Below are 26,339 nucleotides of genomic sequence, written 5' to 3'. Positions count from 1 at the left end.
CCCTGCCGAACGAGCCATGTGCCCTACTCGACGCGTTTCCTGCTGCCGACGACACGCGAGTGGTATGCTAGTCCTACCTCCTAGCGCAGACGCCAATTCGGCGGGGTCATCTCACGCTGTCGTGCAATGGTCGAGCTGCGTGCGAGCATGAGGGGAAGCAATGAGAGTGCGACGGCGCGATGAAGGAGAAGGAAGAGAGGCGGTGGAAGAGGACGGGACAGAGGGAGGAGGGGGGGAGAGGAGGAAGAAAGAGGAAGAGGACGGGAGACACAGGTGGCCCGATGTGGAAAGAAGAGAAGGTGCGGGCAGCGGGCATGTCAGAAAGGAAGGAGCGAGCGAGGGCACATCGGGAAGCGCGGGATCACGGAGCCGTACCTACCCTACCTTTACCTAGATATCATGGATGTCACGGCCCGGGCAGGCAGCGGTACCAGTGCGCTCTGCGGAATATCGGGCGCCCTCTACCTCCTACCTCCTCCTAGCAGATTCTAAACAGAACTGGCCCGGGCAACTGGGGATGGAGCGCTCCCTCCAGAACGTGACATGAAGCAACTAGGTAGCTCAGGTACTACCGTCAGGCGTCAGGTACATCCAGTACCTTCTAGAACTCATAACAGGTACCAGGCACCTAGTCAGGTACTACCTCCTATCCATCATCGTGCCTGTCTACCTTACCCTACCTCCTAGGTACTCTACCACTCCCGAATCTCTCCCCCAGGACCCACGAAATGCGGACTTCGCCACGCTTTCGTCTGCACCGACGCCGCTCTCACCGCTGCCTCGTCAATGTCGATGCCCAGCCCCGGACCGGTCATCAGCTGGATGTAGCCGTCCGTGACTTGCCACACTTCAGGGTTCGTATGGTAGCTGGTCAGGTCCGAGCCGCCGACATTGTAGTGGATGCCCAACGGCATCTCTTGGATGGCGAAGTTGGACGAGGTGGCGTCAATGTGCACGCTGGCCGCCAGGGCAATAGGCCCGAGAGGGCAGTGCGGAGCGAGCGCGACGTCGTACGCTTCTGCCATCTTCGCAATGCGAAAACACTCCGAAATGCCGCCGCAGTGGCAGATGTCGGGTTGCAGCACGTCCACGCAGCGCGCCTCCAGGAACCGCTTCACGTCCCATCGACTGTGTAGCCGCTCTCCCAGCGCGATAGGCGTACTTACGTGCTGCGACAGCTCCTGAATGCCCTCAATGTTCTCCGATAGCAGTGGCTCTTCGATGAAGAGCAGCCGCTCCGGCTCCAGCAGTTTCGCCAACTGCTTTGCCATCGGCTTGTGCACTCTGCCGTGAAAGTCGACCCCAGCGTCCAGCCCGAGCCTTCGGACCACCTTCACTCTCTCGAGACATGCATCCAGTGTACTTGGCGAGTCCAGCCAGCCAAGATCTTCAGTAGCGTTCATCTTGACCGCTCGGAAGCCTGCTTCGAGTCGACCGCGAGCCATAGCCTCGACATCGTGAGGACGATCGCCTCCGATCCACGCGTACACCTTCAATTGATCTCGGACCTTGCCGCCCAGAAGCTGATAGATGGGCAGGTTCAGCTTGCGCGCTTTGAGATCCCACAGCGCAATGTCTACACCAGAGAGCGCAGACATGATCACAGGGCCTCCACGATAGAAGCCCATGCGGTATCCCAGCTGCCATATCTGCTCAATGTCATCGGCTTCCTGTCCCACGAATCGTTCTCCAAAGGCGTCTAGGCATCCCTCAACCGCCTCTGTGTGGCCCTCGAGACTTGCTTCTCCCCATCCGACATTGCCGGCAGCGTCGACAAGCTTGACGAACAGCCATCTTGGCGGTAGGCGAAAGTATTCGATTGACGCGATCAACATCTTGTTCAATCCCGGCAACCCTAGTGCTCACTGCAAATCAACGGTCTTGAACCGCGGTTTCGTAGGTATCCTTTCATGTTATCGAGCAGAGAAAGCAAGCAGAGCACCATTATCGGGCTGCATTACCTCCCACCTACCTTACACTACCTCCTAGGCATCTCCGCACCTCCTACAGTCGCTCCACGTCCCGACTTCTCGCTTGCAAGGTAACCTCCTCCTATCTAATCAAGAGCGGAGACTGATCGTCGGAGCTTCGGAGTGAGCTGTGCCGGAACCCCACAGTTTGTTCTTGGCAGTGAGTAGACAGCGGTGGTATACAGCACAGCACTCAGACAGGCAGATCACTCGTGCGATTGGAACATCACATGGCGAGACTAGTCAATGTCCTCAAAGTCTTCTTGCGTCCGCGGACGACCACGAGACCATCGTCGATGTAATTTAGACTGTGCTACATACCTAGAGCTGGAGAACTACAGTCCCCCGCCCGCAGCCGCACATCTCTCTTTCTCTCCCCTACACCATCTCAATCGCATTCAAGACATTCTGCGCGTGCATCTTGGAATATCTCGCGTCGGGCGCGTATATCATGTACGCATGCGGCATACCGGGATACGTGTGAAACTCGGTCGGCACTCGTGCATCCATCAAACGACTGGCAAATTTGGTATCCTCGCGAATGAAAATATCTAGCTGACCGCAGTCGATATAGGTGGGTGGTAGACCGGACAAGTCCTCTGCTCGAGCGGGTGCAGCATACTCGGACACTGCTTGGGTGTCTGATGATCCTGCTTGGTCTCCGAGGAGAGCTTTCCAGCCTGTGGCGTTGTCATCTAGTTTCCATGTTGCGACCGCGTCGATGTCGCGGAGAGTAGATTCATTATTGTCATGATTGGTGCGATCGTCCAGCATGGGAAAGATGAGGATTTGCTTTGCCACGGGTGGAGATAGCTTCTCATCTCGAGCGAGCAGACATGTTCCAGCTGCGTAGGTATTCGAGAGAAGTCAGCTTCCACTCTCTCGTTCATTGACCCACCCTCTCTCTCAGTTTACGGGAAAGAAGAGGAGCACAAGATGTCATCGGCTGCTGCTGCCCAAAATGGAAGAAAAAAAAGGAAAAACCTCACCAGCCAACCCTCCTCCCGCCGACTCTCCCACCACAACAATCTTCCTCGCATCCACACCCAACCGCGCCGCATTTCGACTTAACCACTGCAGTCCCGCCCAACAATCCCCCACAGGCGTCGGATGGGGATGCTCCGGAGCCAAACGATACTCCACGGCAAAAATGGGAAGTCCCGTCTCCTCGCACCGTTGGGCGGTACTGGGGGAGAAGATGTCGACACTGCCGAGGATCATGCCGCCGCCGTGGATGTGGTAGAGGGCTTTGCTGTTGTTGTTACTGCTACTGCTTTTTCCTTCGCCATGGAGAGGAGGAGGAGAAGAGGAGTGAGAGGTTCCTTGTTTGCGGAATTCCGCAATGGTAATGTATGTCCCATCGAAGCTTTTGATGGAATGGTTTGTTCGAGTGACGGATGGGTAGTCGGGAAGAGTGCTCATCATTTGTGCCATCATCGTGTTGGATCTCTTGCGGCGCCCGAGAACGTCGCCGCGTGGAAGCTGTTGTGTGTGTATGTATGTGTGCGTTCAGTGTTGTGTGTCTGTGTAGGTATGTGCTTCAAGTGAAGATAGGTACTGATGAACAAGGTAATGCTGGACTTTACACTGTTCTTACCTGTGGCCTGGATGCTATTAGCTTGGCGAGAGGCGCGAATGCTGCTGCTACTTCGGGGTCGAGCTGGAGTGGCATTTTGACTTGGGCTTGGGCTTGGGGTTGTGGGTGTGGGATAGATATTGGTATGTATGTATTAGCGAGTATGAGGTGGTTCAATTGACAATATCATTAGTGACGCTGATGTTTGGAGTTCAGGATAACTACCTTATATACCAGGTACCTTTACCTTTTATCTAGATGTTCAGTGTACCGAATTCGACCTCGTAGCCGACGCTTGCGAGGTTCCGAGGCATAACAAGAGTGCTTGCCTCTCACCACACTCCATCTACTTGATCGAATCCTTCTCTCGTGGCACCCAATTCATCCAGGTCGATTGCCTCTTCTTTTTCCATTCGCCGCCCAGCCATGCCTTGGCCAGAGCAAGCGGAGCAGCGCCCGGAAAATAGATGCCATAGGTGATGAAGTCTTTCCAGGTGGCATTTTCCTCACGCTGCCGCAATTTCACAGGATCAGTTCGAGCCTTGTCGAAGATGGTCGGCAATGTAGTAGCATGGTATTTCTTTCGCAAGCTATGGTACCACTCCCGGTCAAATGGGCGCCACCAGTCATCTTCTGTTGCAAAGGAAGCTGCATACATCCATTTCATGCCGCCAACTTCATGGAGCTTGTCTTCAATCATCTTGTTTTCGTCCAGATAGCAGTCAATACTGACCTCGAGTGGCGCGCCCCAGATACCCACATTCATCATGAGCTCCGGTGTGCCATCCGCCCTCTTCTCGCTGGTGTGTGGATGCAGAGTTGGGGCAGGGCTCTGTTTCAATGGGCAGAGCCACAAGGGCCAGATCTTGATATTCTCCGTCTCCCATTCGATGAAGTCTGCGGCCGCCTTCATGGGAACGGCCACGTCTTGAATGATTTGGACATTCAGAAACAAGGCATGCATACTCGCATACAGCATTCGAGTGTGCAGGAAGTCGTCCAACCAGTATCGGGTCCGCTTGCTGAATGGCACATAGCCATTGGTGGCTTCGAAGACGCTCGCACCCACCCAGAATCCACCTCGGTCGTATCGAAAGTAATATTCTGGCAGAGGAATGAATTCTGTGACGGGTGTATTTTTGCTCTCCTTCAGACGTTCCTCGACATGCCAGGCAAACCACGGGTCCGTGGGCGCACTGAATCTCGCCACAGCGGCTCCGGGAGCACACTCGTTGGTGCGACGTCCAGTAATGACGGCCCCTGAAGTCTTGGACCACAGGATGCCATCGACGTAATCCCAGCGATCGTATTCCACGCCTGGAGAAGTGAAGTGTTTCACCTTGTCTACAGCTTCTTGAATGCTCGTGACAGGGTGGTAGACTGTCTCGACGTACTTCTTCGCCTTTTCCACGCGGATAGCCAGCATGGTAACCACGCCAAACGACCCCAGGCCACCAGCTGCACCATGGAACAGGTCCGCATTCTCCGTCTCTGAGCAAATGACAATCTCGCCACTGGCCAGGACCATCTCCACATGATCGACGGTGCGATTGAAGAAGCCGTGCTTGTAGGACGAGCTTTCTCCCGTCGTTCCACTGTACGCTCCGCCCACTGTAATACCTGCGTGTCACAAGCCTGGTCAACATCCATCCCGCCCTCCCTCGCTCTTAGAACACATACCTGGGAAGTCTGCAACCACTGCAGGAGTGAGGCCATGGGCCAAGGTGGCCTCGACCAGCCGGTCCATGGGAACATTGGCTTCAACGAAGATCAACAACTTGTCCGTGTCGACTTTCAACACATGATTCAATCCACTGGTATCGACCACATTCTTCTTGTCGCGCAAGGCCTGGTTCCGACTGCTATTGCTCGCTCCACGAAAGATGCGAAACTTTTGCTTTTTGTCGTAAAAGTCCTTGACGCTGCGGGCAATCTGCCGTACCAGCTCGTTGTGCTGTTCCATACTGGCCGTTGTAGACTGTGGTCAGCTCTGTAGACATGGTCGCGATGCTAGTTACAACTCGTAGCTGGTGGGAATGGCATGAGACACAAAGAAATGTAGCTCCAGGCTAGCAAACAATGCTAAGGACTGAAGACCGCCTACCTATTGTTCTCTACATGCCTTTATACTGTTATACTGTTAACACTACCGGATGTAGAATCGATCGTGGGAGACTTGCACGTGTCATGTTGATGGCCAAATAATGCGTCTTGTCCAGCGACCATTATAGAGAGGGCCTTCAATATCCGTACGAGTGAGCAACAAGTTACAACAAACTCGGCTCACACGTCAACACTATAGCATGCGTCTGATTAATGCATATAATGAATATACTCGGGAAAACAATATCTCGGAGAGAGCTCCGCTAGCTTACGTTATGCGCGCGAAATGTGAGTTTTCAAGAAAGATCCATCATCCATGATCCATCATCCATGATCCATCATCCGCATCCGGGTTATGTACCGTCCGTCGGACCGTCGGCGTCGCCCACTCAGACGCCAACCAACCATTTGTTGCCAACTAAACTGTGCCGCAACACAGTGACGTCTCAACAAGCAACCTCCGTTGCCGCCATGGCGCCTCGACCCGATGATTGACTCCGACCGCCAGAGACGACATCTTCCTCGTCTGACCCGCGCACACTTTCTTGTCCGATGCTATGGAAATATGGCTGAAACAATCGGGAGCCTCGGGCTTAGACGACTTGGAACTTGCCGACTTCTCGGACGCTGGGCGCGGCATCAGAGCGCTGCGGCGATTTGAAGAGAAGGAAAAAATCCTCACGATTCCACATGGACTTCTTTGGACAGTCAAGCGTGCATATGCTGATCCCGTCCTGGGACCACTCCTCTCCTCGACACGGCCGCCCTTGTCTGTGGATGACACTTTGGCGACCTACATTCTCTTTATCCGAGCGCGCAAGTCAGGATATGATGGCCCCCAAAGTCATGTCGCAGCGTTGCCTGCGAGTTATAGTTCGAGCATTTTTTTCGCGGATGCCGAGTTGGAAATTTGTGCAGGATCTTCACTCTACACGACCACGAAGCACCTGGCTCGTCAAATTGAGGTCGATTATAAGGACTTAGTGGCGAGACTGTTTGGACGACATCGAGATGTGTTTCCCAGCGACAAGTTTACTATCGATGATGTATGTATACCACCACACATGGGGAGATGCTGCAAACCGGCGAACTGACATGCATTTCCCATCTGTCAGTACAAATGGGCACTCTGTACCGTGTGGAGTCGTGCGATGGATTTCAAGCTGCGTGACGGAGAGTCCATTCGATTGATGGCGCCCTTTGCAGACATGTTGAATCACTCACCCGACGTGGGACAGTGTCATGTGTACGATCCTCAATCTGGAAATCTCTCTATTCTTGCCGGAAAAAGCTACGAACCTGGAGATCAGGTACGTCTTGTCTTATTCTCTGACGCTGCTGCTGATATGCGTCACGCTGACCACAAGTGCACTTGCAGGTCTTCATCAATTACGGACCTATTCCCAATAACCGTCTTTCACGTCTCTATGGCTTTGTCGTGCCCGGTAATCCCAACGACAGCTATGATCTCGTGCTTTCGACGCATCCCATGGCGCCCTTCTTTGAGCAAAAGCACAAACTCTGGATAGCCGCTGGGCTCGACTCTACCTCCACTGTCTCTCTCACTCTCACCGACCCGCTGCCAAGGAGCGTGCTTCGATACCTCCGTATTCAACGATTGAACGAAACCGATCTTGCTGCCGTGGGAACCCGTCAAAGCGATGTTGCATTCGAGAAAATCAGCGATTCCAACGAAACAGAAGTTCTCACCTTCTTGGTTGAATCCATCTCTGCTCTCCTTGATGGTTTTACACTTCAATTAGAACAGCTAGAAGAGCAACTCGAGGCGGGCCTCTACACTCCAGGCGAGAACACTTGGTTGGCAGCTCACGTCAGTCTGGGTGAACAGCGCGTGTTGAGATTGGCGAGAAAGACAGCAGAGGCTTCGTTAGCAGCCGTGGTATCGTCGTCAACAGCGGCACAATGCGCAAACTGCAACAAGATCCTGACGCAGGTGATGCGGTGTGGAAGGTGTAACAAGGTCATGTACTGCGGGCGATCGTGCCAAGTCGCTCATTATAAACGACACAAGGCAAATTGTCGAGCTACTGGGCCATGAGGGAGGAAGAGAAGAAAGATACTATGAACGAACTCTAGATTTGCGAACAATATATCTCCTATTGGAGAGCACGATTGGTATTTGTATCTTCCAGAATGCAATCTCCCCAAGACATCATCTTGAAAGCTGGGCTAGCATGCAGACTTGGTTGGCATGGGATCCATATATCTCGTGAGTGGACGGACGCATATTCGCCAGGTCTAAGGGCAGACCCCATTAGTCTTGTTGTTATTAACCTAAAACATGTACCTGATGTTCTTCTGCATGTGTGCCTCGCAACATCCCAAGGACGGATCCATGCAAGCCACAAAAACGGTCCGAGAGACGGAGACACGGGCCGAGAGACAGATGGCGGAAGGATGCAAATCTATGTAGACGCTAGACCCTATTCTGAGTCATCAAAGTAAGTAACTGTAAGTCTTTACCATATAATGTAGGTATTTTAATTATTTATCAACTCATAATTTCATGAATCCATGAATTTATAAAGCTAGAATCTGCTAGATGCTCCCGAACTTCACTTCCAATGCTTTGCCACTCAAGTCATGTAGCCAATCGGAGCTCTTCCGAGTCTCTTGGCAACATCTCTAGCACCGTTAGCTCTTCAAGATGGATGCTCGGAAGAGCTGAACGAACAACAACATGGCTCCGTCGCGAGTGAACATTGCAAGAGAGCACATTCTCAACCTCCAACCCGCACCCATTCCCGAACCAGGCATCGTTCTTCAGATCCGCACAGGCAAGAAGCAAGCTCTCGGACCGCACGAAAGTGCCATTGCCAAACATCCCATCGAAGGCCTCATCTTCGCGAGCGAGACCGGTCTGACAGGCGATGAGCACGTCTATCGTTTTCACGGCGGTACCGAGAGGGCTTTGCACCAATACAATGCCAACCACTACGCAGACTGGCGAGCAGAAGACCCGCCACAGCCGGAGTTGTTCGATATAGGAGGTTTTGGCGAAAATCTCACCACCACGAATATGAACGAGGAGAATGTGTGCGTCGGCGACTTGTATCAGTTGGGCGAGCATGTGCTTCTGCAAGTCAGCGAACCGCGGAATCCGTGCTACAAGTTGAATGTGCGATTTGCGTGGGATCGCGCGTTGAAGCGTATCCAGCGTACAGGACGTGTGGGGTGGAATTATCGCGTGCTACGAACGGGATACATTCAAACCGGCGATAGCATCTCGCTCGTCGAACGTCCGCATCCGCTATGGTCGGTGATGAATGTCCAACGTGTCATTCAAGCGCCATCTGTACCTCTGCGGCTTCTCGAAGAGTGCAGTGAGCTGGAAGTGCTCACAGACAAATTCCGGGGCTTAGCTGCGCGGAGACTGGAAGCTGCTTCGAAGCGGTATACCGTGGTGGACATTACAAGGATTACGCCCCGGGTGAAACAATTCACTTTTACCCTTCGTGAGCCCCTGAGGCTTTCGAATCCGGCGTTCTCACCTTTTGCTTTTGCTCATATTCGCTTTGGTCCCGACTTTGGTTTCGCTCGAGCATATTCTATCGTCTCGGGGGACTTGCGGACGTTTCAGCTAGGTGTTGCACTCGACGAGCACTCTCGTGGTGGGTCCGAGTATCTGCATCATCAACTCCAGATGGGAGACGAGATTGAAATGGTTTCCGGCGCGAATCCGAGAGCCGTGGCTGACGAAGAGATGTGCAACGAGAAACAATGTGTCAGCCATCGTCTCGTCATTGTCGGTGGAATTGGTATTACAGCCTTTCTGCCTGCAATCACACAATGGCAACAAGAAGGTCTATCCTTTGAAATCCACTACGCAGTCCGAAGCGATGAGGATGCGGCGTTTACAACAACATCAACAACAAGAAGTAGTACTACTGGTAGTACCAGTACTGCTACTCTACCCCCAGAAGCAACGCACATCTACTCCAAAGCACACAACCAACGCATGGACCTCACCGCCCTAATCCCTCCACCCCTCACCCGCACCAAAATCTACTGCAGTGGCCCCACCCGACTCCTCCAACAATGCCAACAACTTACAACCGAATTACACTACCCCACTCACATGACCCATTTCGAAAATTTCCAGCAGTCATCATCATCATCATCACCCAACAGCAGCAATCGAGGCGCCCCCTTCACCGTGCAAATCCACGAGCCCGAAACCGGCCGCAAAGAAATTCTTCATGTGCCTGCGGAGAAGAGTTTGTTGCAAATTTTGAGAGAAGCGGGATTCGAGAATGTCATGTCGAGTTGTGAGACGGGTGCGTGTGGAGCTTGTAGGGTTACGCTGTGTAAGGGAGAAGTGGAATTTAGGAGTACGGTGTTGATGGAGGGGGAGAGGAAGAGGGCTTTGCAGAGTTGTGTGGATCGGGGGGTGGGGAGGATTGAGATTGAGATCGATTGATTGAGGTAGATGGATGGCGTTTTGAGGAGAGGTTTTGGGTGATGCGTGGATCCGGATTATGATGATGCGTGGGGATTGGGTGGGTTTCTTCGAAAAGGGTTGATATTGGATCAAGGGATTGCTAGGCATACGCACGAGTAGATCTATACTGGTGTGGAGGATGTGCCTCAGCCTATCGAAGCAGCACAACAGTATGATCGTACGGAGTCAATGAGGGAGAGATCAATTAGAGGCTTGGATGGATGATAATAAGATGAGAGAAGAGGAGAAGAAGATATATAAAATACCAAAAGAGGAGTACAGTACTAAACATCCATCTGCTTGCCGTGATCTGCTACGCTGTGCATCGCAGACAAGCTTGTTCTCCCCGTGCAAAGCTCTCAGGCGCCCTAACGTTCGATGAAGAAGCAAGGAGTAAAAACTGCTCGCCACAATCACTCTTCTGCGCTGTGATCTCCTTCAATCACCTCTGACGATACGTAACGTACCATATCATTCGTCGGGTAAGATTGTACCTTACCGCCGCACATCTTCCTTCACTAGTTTCCAGCACGACGATCAACCTCTTTCCAGTCATCGGCTCCCATAAACACCATGCCTTCGAGACCAGCGTCAAAAGCGCCATTCAAGTTCATGCCCAAGCCTTTGCGCTCAGCAGCCATGGGATTCCAACAATCGAAAAAATTGCGTTTCACACCCATACCAGGTTCCAACGCGGTCAGGACGTCGCGGAGACGGAGGCCCGTGGGATTCGTGACGCGTTGATGGCCTGCTAAGAAGTGAGCCACATACACAGATTTGACCGGTGGCTGCGTCAGAAACATGTCCAGTTGCGTCTTGTGCAACGTCTTGCCGCTTCCTCCTCCCAGCATGTGTTGGTGGCGTCCTGGTCCTGGTGGGTCTGATTCGGGCAGTGTAGAGACATCCGGCGCCTCCTTGTTCTTCGTCTTGCTATACTTGTCCCACTCAATCGCCACAGCCTCCTCAATCCATATCTGAACAAGTTCATCTTTCAATTGGATCCACTCTCCCATTGTAACCCTCCGATCCATCTCCATTCCGTGGCCGAATCTACTAGGCACACAAATCACGTCATTCCACTCCGCTGGCACACTATACTTCTCTCCATCAACCAACTGCGAAGGCCGAGTTACTTTGCCCGTGACAAGATATCCTTGGACGGTGGTCGTCTCGGGGCCGTGGTCCGGTTTGAGTTCTAGGACGTTCGTGACACGTCGCGGCCGTAGAAACAGTGACTCTTGGACGGGGGAGGATTGGTCAATCATGGCTTTCCAGTGCTGGCAGACTTGGCGGAGCTGGAATATCTCTGAGGCAGTGCATGAAGTGAGGAACATTGTAAAAACCTCGGGCACTGGGTAGAGCATGCTGATGTGGCAGATCTCGTCGGGTGTGATGGAAGTAGTTGCGCCGACTGCTCTCTTCTTTATGGCTTGCGCGCGGTGGCGGACAGTCTGCGCGCGGTGGCGGACGGTCTGCGCGCGGTAGCGGACGGTCTGCGCGCGGTGGACGGTCTGCGCGCGGTGGACGGTCTGCACGCGGTGGTGAACGGTCTGCGAGCGTGTCGTTGGTGGCATGATTGAGTAGGTTCAGTGGTTGGCTTGTTCCCGAGGTGAGGAGTGTCTGTCACCCAGAGCGTTCAAGTTGGGGGTCGGGAAGAGGTTTTCGTGAAGCTGGCTTCCATGCACTCCGACAATAGGAAGAGAGAGAGAGAGAGAGTATCTTCCAGAAACATTTGTGGAGTCAGCAAACATGCGCGCGCATTCACTCGCAAAATATACCGCCTGGACCTACCGAATGAAATGCCCTTCAACTCTCCCATTCGCATAGCTCCTCGCCCTTCCAACGTGAACGTGAAGCAGACAGAGCACAGCAGACGTGAAGGTAGTAATAGTAGTATAAATGTACGACAATCATCCTCCAGTGTGACCTGTACAGTTGTTCCCAAACCCCCAAACGTCAAATCAAGACACGGCCACTTCTGTCATCGTGCTTGCTATCGATATACACCGATCCAATGCAATATGGTGGTCGCTTGCACGCGAGGCACATAACAAAAAGCCGGGCCTGCTGCTGTCCTGGCGCGCACTCCCTTCCCGCTGCCTCCCTTCCTCCATACTCGCGAGTCCTCTTCTGCTTCTTGTATTTCTTCTATTATTGCAGTTATACCTCAACAACGCCTATGGCTTCTAGCCGGGTCCGCTTGGTGTGATAAAGCCGCCCGCAATGTCCACCCATTGAGGTATGCAAGAGCCTTCCTTGCCTTCGACGTCCACAATGTCCGTGTCACAACGACATCTACACCCGACCCCATTCTCTTTCTCGGGATCCCACTTCTCCCAGTATTCGTCTTCTTCTTTTCGCTCCTTCTCATCTAATGTGGTCATTTCGAGGTAGGGTTCGCGGGGCATCTGTCGAGCAGGCGCATTCGCTGGGCAATGCTGAATTGTTGTATGTCTGTAGCCGTAGTCGCGGAAGTAGTGAATATCGCTGGGCGCCAGGAGCGCGCCCGCTGCAAGTGAGTGTATGGGCGCATCGCCCCACTGCAAGTCATGTCAGTAAGCCGCACGGGCAATTCTTATCGGAATATTCAAGACACTCACCCTTTCCATCCAGAAGCCACTGGAGCGATCCATCATCTGGAAGAAGTCTTCATACTCCTTGCTTCGGAACCAGTCCAGTCTCGCAATTTCAAAGTTGGACCAGAAATGGCACATATTGTAGATCTCGCCCTCCATGGCTTCGGGATCAATCTCAGGCAACGTGCCCTGACCGGGCTCGGTCTTCAATATGTCCTCGGGCAGTGGCTTCGTCTTGCCATCCGCATACTTGGGGTCTTCCTTGGGAAGCTCGTCCGGAGGAATGGTGCCGGGCTTTGGCGTACCGTCCTGGTTGTAGCCTTCTTTTGGCTCGAGGAACATCTCCCACAAGCCCTTGCTCTTCAGGCCGTGCTTTCGCTTGTACGCGGAAGCATATCGGAATATGTTGGGCACCGTCTCTTTCAACTCCTTGACGGCGATGGTGAAGCCATAGGTTTTGTTGTTGCGCTCCATGTGCACAAAGGGATCGTAGGTCATGTCGCAGAAGTACTTGATTTCGGGCTCCACTCTCCAGTACCAGTCGTATTTTTGCAGCAGCTCGTGCTTGTAGAAGAAGCCCGAGTAGAAGCGACACATGTGATGGTAGGACTCCATGCCTCCATACATGATGGCAGCATCACCTTGCTTCCTGATGCCCTCTTTTGCGACATTCACATCGGTCCAATTGGGATAGCCCCAATGCTCCGGACCGATCTGGCCAAACTCGACGGTTCCCGAGGTGTAGTTCATCACCGTCTCTTTGAACGTGCTGTTGAATTCTCCATCGTTGAGAAAGACATAGGGGTAGTGAAACCAGCGGTTGAAGTGTCGTTCTACGCTCTTCAGACTCTCAATGACTCCGTCCAGCTCCTTGTTTCGCGCCAGCACCACAAAAGCGGCATTTGCGCGTGGAGTCTCCTTGGCGGTGATCTTGGGATCTAGACATCCCGTGACGAAGACTTTGTCGTGCTTTTCGCTGATTTTCCGGATGCTCGGCGGCGAGCCGGAGGGTATCAGGCGCGCGCCAGGCGAGTCTGGATGGCGCACGAATAGCGTCAAGATGGCTATGACCACGATGGCGGGAAAGAGCAAGACGAGGTACAAGGGCACGCTGATCTTGCTGTTGCCGCGCACTCGTATCCTTCGTTTGAGAAACGAGACTCGCGGAGAGATCTTCTCCTTGACATCCCGTAGCGAAGTATTTTGCAGCGATTTCAGCGTCGGCAGGTTCTCCGCCGTGGGAATGCGTTTCTGGAGGCCTTTGACGATATCCATGTTGTGTGCGCAAGAGGAGCCCTCAAGGGGCAGTTCCAGGAGTACTGTCAGCCGTTGGAAGCCTCGTGGGTCGTCGTCGTGTGATGAGGGTGGTGGTGATCTATGCGGAGATGCCGCTGCCGCTGGTGATGGGTGGGCGTGTGTGGGTGTTCTATTGCGAGCAAGCAATAGAACGACCTAACGAGCGACAGTCGAAGCAAGCAAGCTGGCTCGTTGGATGGCAAGTGGAGGGCGAGTGGACGGGGGAGGGCAGAATGGCATCGAAGGAGGTAGAAGGCGGAGGGTGGAAATTGTCGGAGACGGCCTGGTCGGCGGGGTGGAGTGGTATGGTGAGGAGTGTGGTAAGAGAGGGCAAGGCAGTGGTAAGGTCTGTGGTAAAGCAGTGCAGAGCAGCGCGAGGTCTGGTTGGCGACGGCACCGGGAAGCCCCTGCTCGGCGCTCGCTCGCATGGGATTTTGAATTTCTGTCTGCTAAAACTGAAAACTGAACTGTATTTCCCCGAGTTCTAGCTTATTCCACCAGTCCAACGTAGTTCAGGTAACTAATTCTAGCTAATTCTCGTCAATTGTGTTCACACATGGCTTAATGCGAATTGAGTCAAGGCTGTCATCGTCCAGCACCCGCGAATATCAGTCAATATCAGTCAATGTCAGCTTCCAGTCCTAGTCAATATCAAAAGTCTGCAGCTTGGAAGCCGCGTCACTCTTCTTGGCATCAGCCCTCTTATGTTGCATTGCCGCAAACAGCAATATCACACTGGGGAATAATCCACACCCCTTGCCTTACCGTACCGCACCGTACCGAACCAGTACCTTCGTACCTAACCTTCCATTCCAGGTTCCATTGGAGCGGAGTCCTTCCTGCCGACGGACTGTGCGTGCGCGATTACCTTATCGTACCTGTATCAGGCTGTATGCGATACCTCAACACAACACATCTCCACGAGACCCTGCCCTCACCGTACAATACGTGAAATCACCGACGAAGAAAAAGAAAACAAAAAAAAGAAACTCCAACATGGTACGCCCCTCTCCTCCTAAAACCCCCCCGAAACTAACCCCGTCCCATCATAGTCGCGCGATTCCTCATTCAGCCATCTACACATGCACGCGGCGCACCACGCCGACCTCCTCGAAGACTTCACGCGCATCAAGCTCCCCGCCGAAGAAATCCTCGTAGCACCGCAACATCAGCCTCTCAATCCGGACAACGAAGAAGATCTCGTGCCGGACCAGCATGCCGCGTTTGGGATTCAACGTGCGCAGCAGAAGACGCGGGAGCCGGCGTGGAAGGATCTCAGCTTGCATGCGTTGATGACCGATCCACCGCCATCGTCCTCGTCGTCGGGGACGAAGCGGGGTGGAGGATTGGCTGCTGCTACGGGCGGGGCGGTGAGGAGTGGGAATTTGGTGGTGAGGTGAAGTTTGTTTGAACCTTTCTTCTTTTTTCTTCTCGGGAATGATTGATGAGGTATGGGAACTGGATTTTGATGATGATTGTGAAGAAACGATCCAACATTCATGTCTCACTCTTTGCAGTGGATGTAGTATCGCACCTGAGGAAAGGGAGACCAGACATATGTTTCCTGACAGATTCGACCTTTCACGCCTGGTATGTCATTTGATCATTTGCCCCGCTCTGGGTTCGTGCAAATGGCTGTATAAAGCTGATATCGATTGTCAGGTAGGTAAGGTTTCAAAGCCCGTGAACACGATGCGGATCATGCATCTTCATATACCTGACCTACAGAGAATCGCATTTCAACTCAACTCCTTGCGCTTTCACATGTGCTTCGAGATCGAATGATTCCTTACACTCGGGTCTGCCGCTGTTCAACGATGGCATCTTATCAGATAGACTTCTGGTGCCCTTTTTTACAACATCTCTAAGCATTCCTCAAAGGATAGGTATGTTGCGCTCCAAGTAACCATGCCACTTGGGCAGCGTGCGCTTGTACGGCGTATCTGTCATCAGATCTTCAATCGCCGAAGCCCATTTCACCAGGGCATCCTCAGCCCATGCTGTCTGCATCAAAGCGAGTCCAAACGGCATGCCATCCTCGGAGCTGATTCCGGCTGGGATGGTAATCATCGGATAGCCCGCCTGAGAAGCAGTGGAAATCAGTCAGCGACAGTCTCAGAAACGCTGCGCGTTACTACATGTTCAGTTGGGCAGTTCCTTACCTGTGCCGCAATCTGATAGGTCTGGCCAACATCTGGGGGCACGAGCAATGCATCCAGCTTGCTGCCATTGGGTCCCAGAGACAGTGCATGATCAATACCACGTTCTCGGGTGCTTGCTCGACAGAAATTCAGTGCTTGCCAGTATGTTTCATTCTGCACGCCCTTTGTTGCCATGCTGGCAAGGAAGCCATCTTGACCAGAGTAGAAAGCGGGAATACCGAGGGGCCAAGCATATCCTCCTTCGCTGCCATCGTTGGCATAGTTGTATTCCACAATGTCTTCAATTGATCGAATGTCGGTATTGTTGAGCTCCGCGAGATAGACAGCAATGTTACGATAGAAGTCCACTTTAATGTATGTGTATTCACTTTCATTCGGGAAGCCACGAGTTGTGCCTGCTCCATGTTAGTCGGTGATCGTCTTCCTGCTCCAAAGTGGCATATCACCATAGTCCCAGTCCCAGCCATCTTGAGATATGATTGTCTCGTAGTCCTGTAGCTCTGTGTTGTTCACGATCGTCGCACCAGCCTCTTCTATCACCTGAATCATACTGGTAAGGACATCCTGTTGCTCAGAGCTGGCGAATCGCCAAAAGCTGTTCCATGGCAATCCAAAGGAAGCATTTCTTAAGGCGTTTCGATCAGACAGGAATGGAGCATAGCCGTGCTTTGGAGAGTGACCAGTCTGCGCGAAAGTCTCGTTGTCTCTCTCGTCCGGACCGTATATAGCATCGAGGACGTATGCCGCTTCCCTCACGCTTTTCGTAAACACTCCTACGCTATCTTGGTTCAACGACTCGGGCACGACACCTGCTCGCGATGTGAGTCCAACAGTAGGCTTGAGACCCACAACGGCATTGCGTTCCGCTGGATTGATGACGCTGCCGTCGGTTTCGGTCCCTAGAGAAAAGGGGAAGACATTGGCCGCGACTCCGACAGCGGAACCTGAACTGCTGCCACCTGGGTTGAGAGTCAGGTTATAAGCAGAGCGACACTGGCCGCCTCGCGCAGAGTATCCTTCGGAGTAGTTGTTGGACCGCATATCAGCCCACTCGCTGAGCGTAGCTTTGCCCAACAGAAGCGCGCCTGCTGCACGTAGCTTCTGTACGACATGTGCATCGCGCGGCACAACGGAGCCTCGGAGAGCCCAGCTCCCTGCTGTGGTCTGCATGAGGTCCTTGGTCGCAATGTTATCCTTTACCATGAATGGTATGCCATGTAAAGGACCTCGAACGTGACCTGATTGCCGTTCAGCGTCCAGAGCGTGTGCAATCTCAAAGAAGTCGGGATTCACTTCGAGAACAGAATTGATGTATTCGTCTGTCTGCCACATCCGCTGGAGGTAACAGAAGGCTAATTGTTGTGAATTGAGCTCGCCTCGCGAGAGGTAGTCCTGTAATTGATCTATGGTTGATTCCTCAATCCGCTTGCCATGACAGAGAGGCATGGGGAACAGCTCGTTAGTGTTGGCAGCATTTTGATCTGGAAATGCGAATTGGTCGAACGCTCCGTCCACTGCGGTGATGTTGCAGGAGGTGATGTTGTCGGCCAACGATTGCGAAGCCAAAGTGAAAAATGCCAAGTGAGCCAGTCTGCGTACATGTAATGACAACATGTTCATATTGCTGTATCTTCCTCCTTGGTGCTGATGCACGAACTGCAAATCGAACGGAACCAAATGCAAGTCAGACAGCGTCGATATGGTCTTATCGACAATGCTCCATACATGACTAAGGCCGACAGTTTTGCCGAGTCTTAGACCAATCGAGGAGGTATCGCGTAAGGCGAGGGAGTCGAAGATGACCCGTCAGCGGCGTGCAGCCAAGCAAATATTGGCGGCGCTCGGTCATATACTGGGCAAAGCAGCAAACAGCAGGAGAATTTGATTGGTATCGCTTTTGCTCTTTCTATCAGCAACGCTTTTACCATGCATGTCATGTCTGACGCATGTACAACAACATCGAGAGTCTCAATGCGAGATCGGGCCGTTTCGCCTCTGCCGTCCCAGAATCGTTCGTAGTCCCATTCCTGGTCTCGTAGCCTGCTTTCCTCCACACAAGACGCCTAGAGAATGCAAAGTATAAGAAGAGCCTCAGCCTCTTCTAGCAAGTGCCTAAACGCCCTTCGCAATGCACAGAAATAGCAAATAAACCTGCCCTGTTCCTTGGTGCCCAAGGGTAGAAACCACCACCCCCAGCGCCGATTTTTTGATGCATCATGAGGTTAAACTAGTATCCTTGCCAGAGAAGTCCCGCAAAAGCGCAACGTGCTCATCAATCCGTATGAATTGCAGCATAAGTCTTTCTTCAACCTCGCGCCACTGCATGAGGTGCTCCCGTTCGACCTGCCCAAGAGACTCTTCCTTCGTATTCATCATTTCGGCTCTCTCGATGATGCCCTTTTTGTCGACCCGCTCGACTGCCAATCGTTGCAGTATTCGCGACATAGCTTGGTAAGATTGCTGTAAGAGAAGAGCTGCGACTCGTGTCTGATCATGATACCAGAGGTATATTGCTCGGCTCGGTTGGCGCGAGTTGTCCTTGGGCACCTCTTGTCCCTCAACGAGGCCATTGAATTGAAGCTGCGTGAGTATTGCTCGAACATCTTTGACGCGCATCATGAGGCGCGCAGCAATGGCCTTGTCGTCTAGCCGACCAACGTCTCGCAGCATACGTACGACCAGGGCGTGCACTTTGCTGAGACGCGCCTGCACAGTCTGATCAATTTCGCTAGCAATGAGCTTATCAGTCAGCGCAGGGAAGTCCACTTTCCACTCTCCGCGGCCCGCGCCTCCGACGCGCCGACAAAAGCCTTTGGGATGTTCGGCGAGGATCTTCAGATGCTCCTCGAGAAGCGAGAGCATGTTGTTCTGGTCGCGATAAGAATTGAAACCGTTGGCTTCATGAGGCTCGTCGTCATCGGAATACATTTCCATCTTGATGCCGATGTCACTGAAATCCTCCTCGGGGATGATACGCTTCTTACCCTTTTTGGGCTTGTCACGCTCGGCTGCTGGGGTTTTGTATATGCTCGCAGCTCCAGAAATGCCCAGAGTGAGATCGATAGGGGCCCAAGCCTTGAGCACATCCGCAATTTCTGTCGTAGTGGCGCTTGGAAGTCGTTGCTCGCGGTCCTCTTCATCCTGGTCCTCGTGGATGTCATCGTCGCGTGCGCGGATTCGAGTTTCGAGAACCTGAAGCAGTGCTGCATAAACCGTTGCAGTGACCCCACCAAGGCTAGCATGTGCAAGGTCTTCGAGTCGCTGGCTACGATGAACTATGGGATGTTGCGCGAAATTGACCTCCAAGACCAAGTCACTCTATAAGGTACAGTGTCAGTACTGTCATCCTGCACGAGGGTGACGCAAGATATACCGGAAGCTTTGAAACCGAGTCGTCCACGTCGAAATCGTCGCCGTGATGGGCACCATTGGTCATACTGCCGTTGAGTTTCGTGCGCTTAGCTGAGGGTATTCCGGGCCTCTTGATCTGGTTACGAGAATCAATGTCTCGCGTAGCCGAATACTCGTTCGCTTCTTGTCGCTTGCGCTTGAGTGTCCTGACCGCAGCCTGAAATTCGGTCTGTTTCTTGGCGCCATTGATCTTACCATCTGGGAACTGTTCGCTGATCACAACGGCTTCGATCTGGGCCTGTAGATCTGCTGCTGGCATATACGCTTGCTTCCCACGTTTGACTAGGAAGCCTACCTTCAGCAGCGCGCGGAGCGTATTGTGAAACTGCCCAACCGTCACGATCTTGTCGCCCTTCGTCTTGTGCACATCTCCATTGACCATGCCTGCTCCATTAACATACCCATTGCAGCTCTCATACCCACTGTCCCGTTTCGAGGTTGGCGTGAGGTCGAAGGCCTGTGCGAGGTCACCCACTCTGGCATGCCCAAGCTCGAGAAGGTTGCTGACAATCTTCGAGGCTCCCTCGCCATGTCGTTCCGCTACGAGTGCGACGATGAGAGGGCCACGAAATAATCGGGCCGGGTCTCGCCAGTCGGCGTGGTAAAAGGTGGGCCCATCTTCGATCTCGTGGTATAGGATGATGTGTTTCTGCAAGAGAGTAGTAAGAGCCTGTCGCATGTGCCGCAGGCTTATGTGCGGGTGTTCGCGTCGGAGTTCGAAGACGGTGTGGCGGCCTTTTTGCGCTAGAGTCGAGAAGATTTGCTGTGCGAGTGGTCAGCGGACGACGGCGACGACGACGACGACGACGTGCAGAGACGGCGGAGAATTGCTGCGTACGGAGGCCAGGAGGCCACAGGTGTCCTCAACCACCAGGGCACATAGTTCTTGTAATGACTGCGCGGAAGTGTCAGTCGCAAGCACATTATCCTAGCTCACCCACAGCCAGCGCATATGGAGTGCGCGTGCGGGTGTGTGCGTTTTGCTATATCATACCTTGCTCATGATGCGATGTTGTGTTAACTCTGAGGACCTCTCACGTCGTCAGAGTTCGTGTTGCTACGACCGATGCCTTCGCATTTGTGCGATTCCAGGATCAGACTCGTCGTCGGTGGGGAGAGAGTGGCAGAGACAAATAGAAAGAGAATGTGATTGTTCTAGGGCCTGCTAGCCATCGCAACTTTCACTCCGAACACCTGAGAATTGGCGGGATAACTTAGGTAAGCGAGTCGGGCGAGTCCAGGAAGCCAAATTGTGTAGTGGCATGGACGCTCCCGTCCCGGGTATGGCATATCATTCCCGGCACTCCATATGAAGGCCACAGAAATCGCAATTCTCATACGGCCCCATGGTATTCCACTTATTGGAGGCACCTTTTCTATCCATCGACCGCGAAACATAGGTACCCAAAAAAGGCGGGCGTGAGGCTCCTGAGGTGAGGTCGCCATTGCTGAGAACATCCACATAATCTGCCGCCACGTCCGTCCTGCTACTACTTTTGCTTACCATTCCCTCGACTCGGACGTCCATCTTTTGAGCTGTGCTTTCGCGCAGTCAAACAACCACTATTCCCACCCTCCCTCTCCGCTTCCAACAGCCGCAAGGCCTTGCCATCAAAATGATCGCGCGCTCTGCTATCGCCCGGCAGGCTCAGCGCACCCTCCGTCAGTCATGGCAGCAATCCACCAGGGGCTATGCCGCGGCATCTAGCTCGTTTCAATACCAGACTGCAGACTCCAATGGCATCAAGATCGCGAGCAGAGATATCGCGGGGCCGGTATCGACAGTGGCCATTGTTTCCCGAGCTGGTACCCGATATGAAACCTGGCCTGGTCTTGCAGAGGCACTCGACCGATACGCATTTCGGGTGAGATGGGAACGCACCGGAGAGGGGGAGACAAACGGCTGATGCAGCAAAATACAGAGCACCGAGCGTCGATCGACCCTACGGATACAGCGCGAGTCTGAGCTGCTTGGTGCCGAGCTGCAAAGCTGGCACAGCCGCGAGAACCTCGTTGTAGGGGCCAAATTTCTGCGCGATGACCTCCCATACTTCCTCGAGCTCCTGGCCGAGGTCGCGACCATGACCAAGTTCCAACGTTAGTCCGGCAAGTTCAGAAAGAGTAGCAGAACATCTTGTTGACACTTGATAGCACACGTCATCCACGAGGAGGTCCAACCGCTTGCAGACATGGCTATGAAGAAGCACCTTGCAAACACCGCTACATTGGCTATGGACAGTGCACATGGTCTGGCTTTCCACCGTGGCCTCGGCGTCCCTGTGACGCCTGTTTCCACAGTCCCTTTCAAGAAATACGTCGATGCCGGAACACTGAGCGACTACGCACAGCAAGCGTACTCGAAACCAAACTTCGCCGTTGTCGGAAACGGTGTTGATCAGGGCGAGTTCCAGAAGTGGGTTGGCGAGTTCTTTGCGGATGTTCAGGATGCTCCTGCTGGCGCGCTCCAGACGGAGCAAGCCAAGTACTACGGTGGAGAAGAGCGCATTGCGCACGGCTCTGGCAACACCATGGTCCTCGGCTTCCCCGGCTCGAGTTCAGCAACTGGCGCTTTCTACAAGTCTGAGATTGCTGTTCTCGCAGCTCTCCTCGGTGGCGAGTCGAGCATTAAGTGGACTCCCGGCTTTTCTCTCCTGGCCAAGGCCAAGGCTGATACCCCACTTCTCAGTGTGTCTACCAAGTCACACATCTATACTGATGCTGGTCTCCTGACCGTGACCCTTAATGGTTCCACCCGCGACATCAATCAAACAGCCCCAAAGGTTGTGGAGGTACTTAAGGCTATCGCTTCCGGCGTCAGTCCCGAGGACCTCCAGAAAGCCAAGGCGCTGGCGAAGTTCAAGGAACTCGAATACGGTGCCACAACACATGCCGGCATTGAGCTTACTGGTGCAGGCCTAATCCGGGACGGCAAGCCATATCAGATCGACAGCGTCGCTTCTGCAATTGACGGCGTAACGGCAGAAAAGGTGCAGCAGGTCGCGAAGGAAGCCCTCGAGAACAAGGCTTCCGTAAGTGCTGTCGGTGACCTGTATGCGCTCCCATACGCTGAAGAGATTGGTCTTCGTGTGTAAATATCCTGTGATAGAAGTTTCCTTGCGAATTCAGGCGCACATAGTAGTGAGCTGTACCAATACAAGAAAGCATTCATGTTCATATCGTTCAAATGATGTTCCACCATGGCAGGGGATCAGTTCCAAAGTTGGACATTATGTAAGTAGGTGTATCTCGAGTCGCGAAACATTTGATGATCACGTGCATGTCGGGACCAACGGCTGCTTTCCCGATGCGCCGAGAGAGCAGCAGCAGTAGCAGGAGCAGCAAGGTACCTACTGAAGACATCAACAACGTCAATCAAACCACCTACCACACCCCAGACAGACACAATGGTTTTCGCGTGGAAAGCTGCAGGCATCACGTATGTGCGAACATCAGTTGCGCTCCTATGCCATCCGGCAAGCGCAGGTTCGGAATGATACTGACGGAGGTCTCTACAGCTACAACCGCTACCTCGCCGTGGCATCGCGTGTCGTACGCCGCTCGTTGAAGGAGGACCAGAGATTGAAGGCTGAGAGGAGAGGAGAGATGGACCTCAGGTTCGCCAAGTGGGAGGTGAGTGCGCCAGGAGCGGATACCGACCCGAGTGATATGGAGGGGGAGACGGAGACGAAAAGGCGTGCCATCAAGGAACGATAGCGGGCATATGTGAACAGTTCACTGACTTCGGATTGCATAGAACGGCAAGCAGCAGGAGGTCGTGTCGGTCGAGGGCGCAAACGCAGAGGCATACAAGCAAGCGGCAGGCCAGGCATCCCAATAGATATGCCATGGGGGGAGGGGGTCGATGAAGGTCATGGGGCCGAGATGAGGACATGAAGGCAGCTCAGAAGACAGCAAACTCTGAGCTGGCTTGACGGAGCAGGTACTGAGCGTCTTGGGCGCCTGTAACATTGTGTATATACATCCCAAGGCGAGGATGTGAAGAGCGCCAAGAATCAGCGAGTTCTTGTTCCCGTCTTGCACTTGCACTTCGCCTCCTCGTGACTTTTCTTTTTCTTGTATCGTCAAACAACGTCCATGTCTTTCGCGAATGTTTGCACATGCCGCCAAAGTCATCATCGATAATGATCAGCCCGACATCTGCCAACACAAGGTGCATCACGCAGAATGACGCCCGAGCGCGCGACATCCGATCAAAACATGTCGAGTCACAATGATGGAGGAGATGCGGCCTACACCAATTTACAATCGGCCACGGAACGACTTGCAGCAGAAGCAGAAGCGATGAAACATAAATCTGTCTCGGCGTTTGGCTCTCGTGGTGTACAGGACGTGACTGCAAATTTCATGGCCGCTAGCAATCAATTGCAGCCCGGCGAGCTCGTTAAGGATGAGTTCTTCACGTTGTTCGAGGCCGTTGGAGCTCTTGAGGTACGGGTGGTTAGATAGCAAGCCGCGGTCTTGACTGACAGAAATCTGCAGATCATGGATCCGAAGATGGACAGTGGATACGTCGAAGCAAATGACCCATTTGAGCCAGAGTATCAGGTCGAGACCGAAGAGCCCAGTGCTGTAGAGGTAAGCTCTCTATTGTACCTCATGCAATAGCTGTCTTCATCCAAGGATGACCAGCTTGGCAGGAGAGTGGTGGTTATGAGAGCTAAGTTCGACAGGCGCTCTGGATAATGGATGAACTCATGCGTCTCGAGATGCTGTTCCATGAAGGGTAGGCAAACACTGTGCTGGAGCCTGAAGTGGCTACATCTCAACAAAAAGCTGACCATAACCAGGTATCCCCTTTCACAGAACATTTTCACATCGCTACATGTTTTTCGACTGATCGATCCGAGCAATGCATATCCATATACGCTGACGGCTCCCCTCAGAAGGAGTACGAACATACAGAAGGTCCTTCGAGCATACTGCCTGGCAGTCATCAAATCTTGTCAACTATCTCTGGATTGCATACAAGCGCAGACCTTCTACGAAGAAGAGGACTTCGTTACTTACCTGTTCGGTCGAGAATTGTGTCCGAAAATGAGCAGCGCGGAGGTCTTGCAACTTCTCTCCAACAGTATCTCCTTACTCGACGATCACAAGATTGAGAAATCGCAGCAGGACACGGAGGTAGACGCTGCGCTTAAGCAACGTCTTGAGATTCGTGATTGCCTCTTGCGTGGCCTGGACCGAGATGCGAATGGGGAACAGACTCCAATTCACTGGACTCGACTAAGAGATCAACTAGGCCAACTGACTGCGAGTCATGCCTTGGCTTCTGCCGCACCCAATGCTTTCTCATTCAAGGTGCAGCGTCAACTGGCATCGAGCACGCCGCCGAGACCCATGCCCGAAATCTCGTGGCAAGCGTCGCTCCAGAAATGGATGCGCTTGTGTGATGATATCGTATCAGCACACAGTGTGACTTCGATCGAGATTGTAGAGAGTCCTTACCGGCTCAAGTCAGAAGTTTGGCACTTTGCGTACAGGCTACCGGCACCCACTACCTACGCACGTGCCAAATTACAAGAACTCCTCACGTCGGACGAGAAGGTCTCTGGTGATGTCTCCCACTTCGATCTTATGCTTGCGGACATCCGGATGTTGGTATTACCTCAGGATCCACTCGCAGACCCGGAGAGCTTCTTAGTGGAAGCCACACATGATATTCGGCACCGTAGCTCACGTGTCATTGAAGATTTCATGATGAAGGCATTTGGCGAATACCTCAACATCCACCGTATGATCTGCCAAAATCGGGATAGAACTCGTCGCTTGATCACCCAGGCGATTCCGATATACGACGAGCTCGAAGCTCTGGCAGTAGAGAGCGATGGTCAGATCTTCGATATCAACACCACTCGATTCACAAGCATGCAGAGAGCAGAGGTGTATTTCCCACTTTGGACGTGGACAAGAATGCATAAATTGTGGCTCGTCCAGTGGGCTATACAGTTGGGTTTTGAGACCAATCTGTATCAAGATCATGGGCTCTACGAGATGTACGATGCTCTTGGTGCAGTGTTTGCCCAACAAGAACGCCTGACTGGCACAGTCGTCTCTGCTGCGAGGACACAAGCAGCAACAGAGGGCAAAAGAAGCTCTGCACGGACCAAAGATCTCGATCAAAGCCTCGAGTGGGTCTCAAAGCTGCAGCGAGAAAGTCATGTCAACCAGAGTCTGGCACTCGTACTGACATTTCTCTGGGAATTCTTGAGCAACCTCGATCTTCTTCCCAATGTTAGTCTGCAGCCATACTACCAAGAAGAACGGCGGTATGAAGCGAGGATGAAGCCGTTTCTGAGAGTGCAGCATCAAGTCGTTCCCAGCCTCAGTGCGTTGCAGTCTCGCAAGAAGGACAGAGAGGTGCACTCCTACAGCGTCATGGAACTTCAACAGTACTTGGAGCATATCATGGGTTTCTCCAAGGAAGGCAGTCGCATTCATAGTATCCTCGAGAACGTCAAGCATCTCAAGACAGTAGTATCAGGGAACGGAGAGCAAGCGCAACAACAAGAACTCAAAGCGATCGAGGCCACATGCTGGACTGTCAAGATCACAATCGCACAGCTTGTGAGTATATGCAAGACGCATGGCAAGGAGCATGACCCAGTTGATCAGTATTCGCTCGGCAGCGTCGTCAGAGTGGAGATGGCCGAGATCAAAGACCGGAAACATCCATGGTGGGTGGTCCCGAGGATCATAGAAGTCGGTTCATAGATTATTGGAAAGCGTCTTGATCGATCGACCATGCATACGTTTGCTGTG

The 26,339-nt window shown here is 53.0% G+C and overlaps 13 protein-coding genes across 13 annotated transcripts; 6 read left to right on the top strand and 7 right to left on the bottom strand.

The window, feature by feature from the left end:
* Positions 1–347: 347 nt before the first annotated feature.
* SEPMUDRAFT_147345 (enolase C-terminal domain-like protein) lies at positions 348–1,988 on the bottom strand. Its single transcript, XM_016904239.1, has one exon. The coding sequence runs from the start codon at positions 1,833–1,835 to the stop codon at positions 693–695; it is 1,143 nt and encodes a 380-aa protein (XP_016763581.1). The 5' UTR covers positions 1,836–1,988; the 3' UTR covers positions 348–692.
* A 353-nt stretch (positions 1,989–2,341) lies between these two features.
* SEPMUDRAFT_131144 (alpha/beta hydrolase) lies at positions 2,342–3,642 on the bottom strand (the record flags this gene model as incomplete). Its single annotated transcript, XM_016902400.1, has 3 exons — positions 2,342–2,815; positions 2,960–3,452; positions 3,568–3,642. 3 exons carry the CDS (start codon positions 3,640–3,642, stop codon positions 2,349–2,351), a joined length of 1,035 nt encoding a protein of 344 aa, XP_016763580.1. The 3' UTR covers positions 2,342–2,348.
* A 78-nt stretch (positions 3,643–3,720) lies between these two features.
* On the bottom strand, positions 3,721–5,509 carry SEPMUDRAFT_154277 (FAD-binding domain-containing protein; the record flags this gene model as incomplete). Its single annotated transcript, XM_016907556.1, has 2 exons — positions 3,721–5,166; positions 5,227–5,509. The coding sequence occupies 2 exons, from the start codon at positions 5,507–5,509 to the stop codon at positions 3,893–3,895; spliced, it is 1,557 nt and encodes a 518-aa protein (XP_016763579.1). The 3' UTR covers positions 3,721–3,892.
* A 601-nt stretch (positions 5,510–6,110) lies between these two features.
* On the top strand, positions 6,111–7,887 carry SEPMUDRAFT_147343 (SET domain-containing protein). The gene is made up of 3 exons (XM_016904238.1): positions 6,111–6,695; positions 6,765–6,959; positions 7,028–7,887. The coding sequence occupies exons 1-3, from the start codon at positions 6,207–6,209 to the stop codon at positions 7,706–7,708; spliced, it is 1,365 nt and encodes a 454-aa protein (XP_016763578.1). The 5' UTR covers positions 6,111–6,206; the 3' UTR covers positions 7,709–7,887.
* A 463-nt stretch (positions 7,888–8,350) lies between these two features.
* SEPMUDRAFT_131141 (PK beta-barrel-protein domain-containing protein-like protein) lies at positions 8,351–10,355 on the top strand (the record flags this gene model as incomplete). Its single annotated transcript, XM_016902399.1, has 1 exon — positions 8,351–10,355. One exon carries the CDS (start codon positions 8,351–8,353, stop codon positions 10,088–10,090), a length of 1,740 nt encoding a protein of 579 aa, XP_016763577.1. The 3' UTR covers positions 10,091–10,355.
* A 61-nt stretch (positions 10,356–10,416) lies between these two features.
* Positions 10,417–14,240, bottom strand: SEPMUDRAFT_147341 (glycosyltransferase family 15 protein). The gene is made up of 3 exons (XM_016904237.1): positions 12,712–14,240; positions 11,903–12,651; positions 10,417–11,830 (listed from the first exon to the last, which is right to left on the bottom strand). Exons 1-2 carry the CDS (start codon positions 13,960–13,962, stop codon positions 12,298–12,300), a joined length of 1,605 nt encoding a protein of 534 aa, XP_016763575.1. The 5' UTR covers positions 13,963–14,240; the 3' UTR covers positions 10,417–11,830; positions 11,903–12,297.
* On the bottom strand, positions 10,630–11,685 carry SEPMUDRAFT_105711 (uncharacterized protein; the record flags this gene model as incomplete). The annotated part of the gene is made up of 1 exon (XM_016900586.1): positions 10,630–11,685. One exon carries the CDS (start codon positions 11,683–11,685, stop codon positions 10,630–10,632), a length of 1,056 nt encoding a protein of 351 aa, XP_016763576.1.
* Positions 14,241–14,747: 507 nt separating the features above from the next.
* On the bottom strand, positions 14,748–17,619 carry SEPMUDRAFT_123751 (amidase family protein). The gene is made up of 6 exons (XM_016901858.1): positions 16,592–17,619; positions 16,149–16,540; positions 15,646–16,068; positions 15,501–15,573; positions 15,036–15,432; positions 14,748–14,982 (listed from the first exon to the last, which is right to left on the bottom strand). Exons 1-3 carry the CDS (start codon positions 17,589–17,591, stop codon positions 15,859–15,861), a joined length of 1,602 nt encoding a protein of 533 aa, XP_016763573.1. The 5' UTR covers positions 17,592–17,619; the 3' UTR covers positions 14,748–14,982; positions 15,036–15,432; positions 15,501–15,573; positions 15,646–15,858.
* SEPMUDRAFT_105709 (uncharacterized protein) lies at positions 14,980–15,383 on the top strand (the record flags this gene model as incomplete). Its single annotated transcript, XM_016900585.1, has 2 exons — positions 14,980–14,982; positions 15,036–15,383. 2 exons carry the CDS (start codon positions 14,980–14,982, stop codon positions 15,381–15,383), a joined length of 351 nt encoding a protein of 116 aa, XP_016763574.1.
* A 391-nt stretch (positions 17,620–18,010) lies between the features above and the next one.
* Positions 18,011–20,648, bottom strand: SEPMUDRAFT_147339 (RNA_pol_Rpc82-domain-containing protein). The gene is made up of 4 exons (XM_016904236.1): positions 20,551–20,648; positions 20,395–20,451; positions 19,519–20,319; positions 18,011–19,463 (listed from the first exon to the last, which is right to left on the bottom strand). The coding sequence occupies exons 1-4, from the start codon at positions 20,557–20,559 to the stop codon at positions 18,360–18,362; spliced, it is 1,971 nt and encodes a 656-aa protein (XP_016763572.1). The 5' UTR covers positions 20,560–20,648; the 3' UTR covers positions 18,011–18,359.
* A 259-nt stretch (positions 20,649–20,907) lies between these two features.
* SEPMUDRAFT_147337 (LuxS/MPP-like metallohydrolase) lies at positions 20,908–22,733 on the top strand. Its single transcript, XM_016904235.1, has 3 exons — positions 20,908–21,421; positions 21,479–21,653; positions 21,708–22,733. Exons 1-3 carry the CDS (start codon positions 21,173–21,175, stop codon positions 22,646–22,648), a joined length of 1,365 nt encoding a protein of 454 aa, XP_016763571.1. The 5' UTR covers positions 20,908–21,172; the 3' UTR covers positions 22,649–22,733.
* Positions 22,734–22,924: 191 nt separating this feature from the next.
* Positions 22,925–23,648, top strand: SEPMUDRAFT_147336 (uncharacterized protein). The gene is made up of 3 exons (XM_016904234.1): positions 22,925–22,992; positions 23,072–23,186; positions 23,311–23,648. The coding sequence occupies exons 1-3, from the start codon at positions 22,961–22,963 to the stop codon at positions 23,392–23,394; spliced, it is 231 nt and encodes a 76-aa protein (XP_016763570.1). The 5' UTR covers positions 22,925–22,960; the 3' UTR covers positions 23,395–23,648.
* A 97-nt stretch (positions 23,649–23,745) lies between these two features.
* On the top strand, positions 23,746–26,318 carry SEPMUDRAFT_60287 (Mak10-domain-containing protein). The gene is made up of 4 exons (XM_016909519.1): positions 23,746–24,005; positions 24,057–24,152; positions 24,248–24,300; positions 24,365–26,318. The coding sequence occupies exons 1-4, from the start codon at positions 23,775–23,777 to the stop codon at positions 26,289–26,291; spliced, it is 2,307 nt and encodes a 768-aa protein (XP_016763569.1). The 5' UTR covers positions 23,746–23,774; the 3' UTR covers positions 26,292–26,318.
* The last annotated feature ends 21 nt before the right edge of the window (positions 26,319–26,339 follow it).

The sequence above is a fragment of the Sphaerulina musiva genome, assembly GCF_000320565.1.
Source record: "Sphaerulina musiva SO2202 unplaced genomic scaffold SEPMUscaffold_2, whole genome shotgun sequence".
NCBI lineage: Eukaryota > Fungi > Ascomycota > Dothideomycetes > Mycosphaerellales > Mycosphaerellaceae > Sphaerulina > Sphaerulina musiva.
The sequence above is the reverse complement of the archived record's forward strand: the minus strand, read 5'-3'. Positions and strand labels throughout refer to the sequence as shown.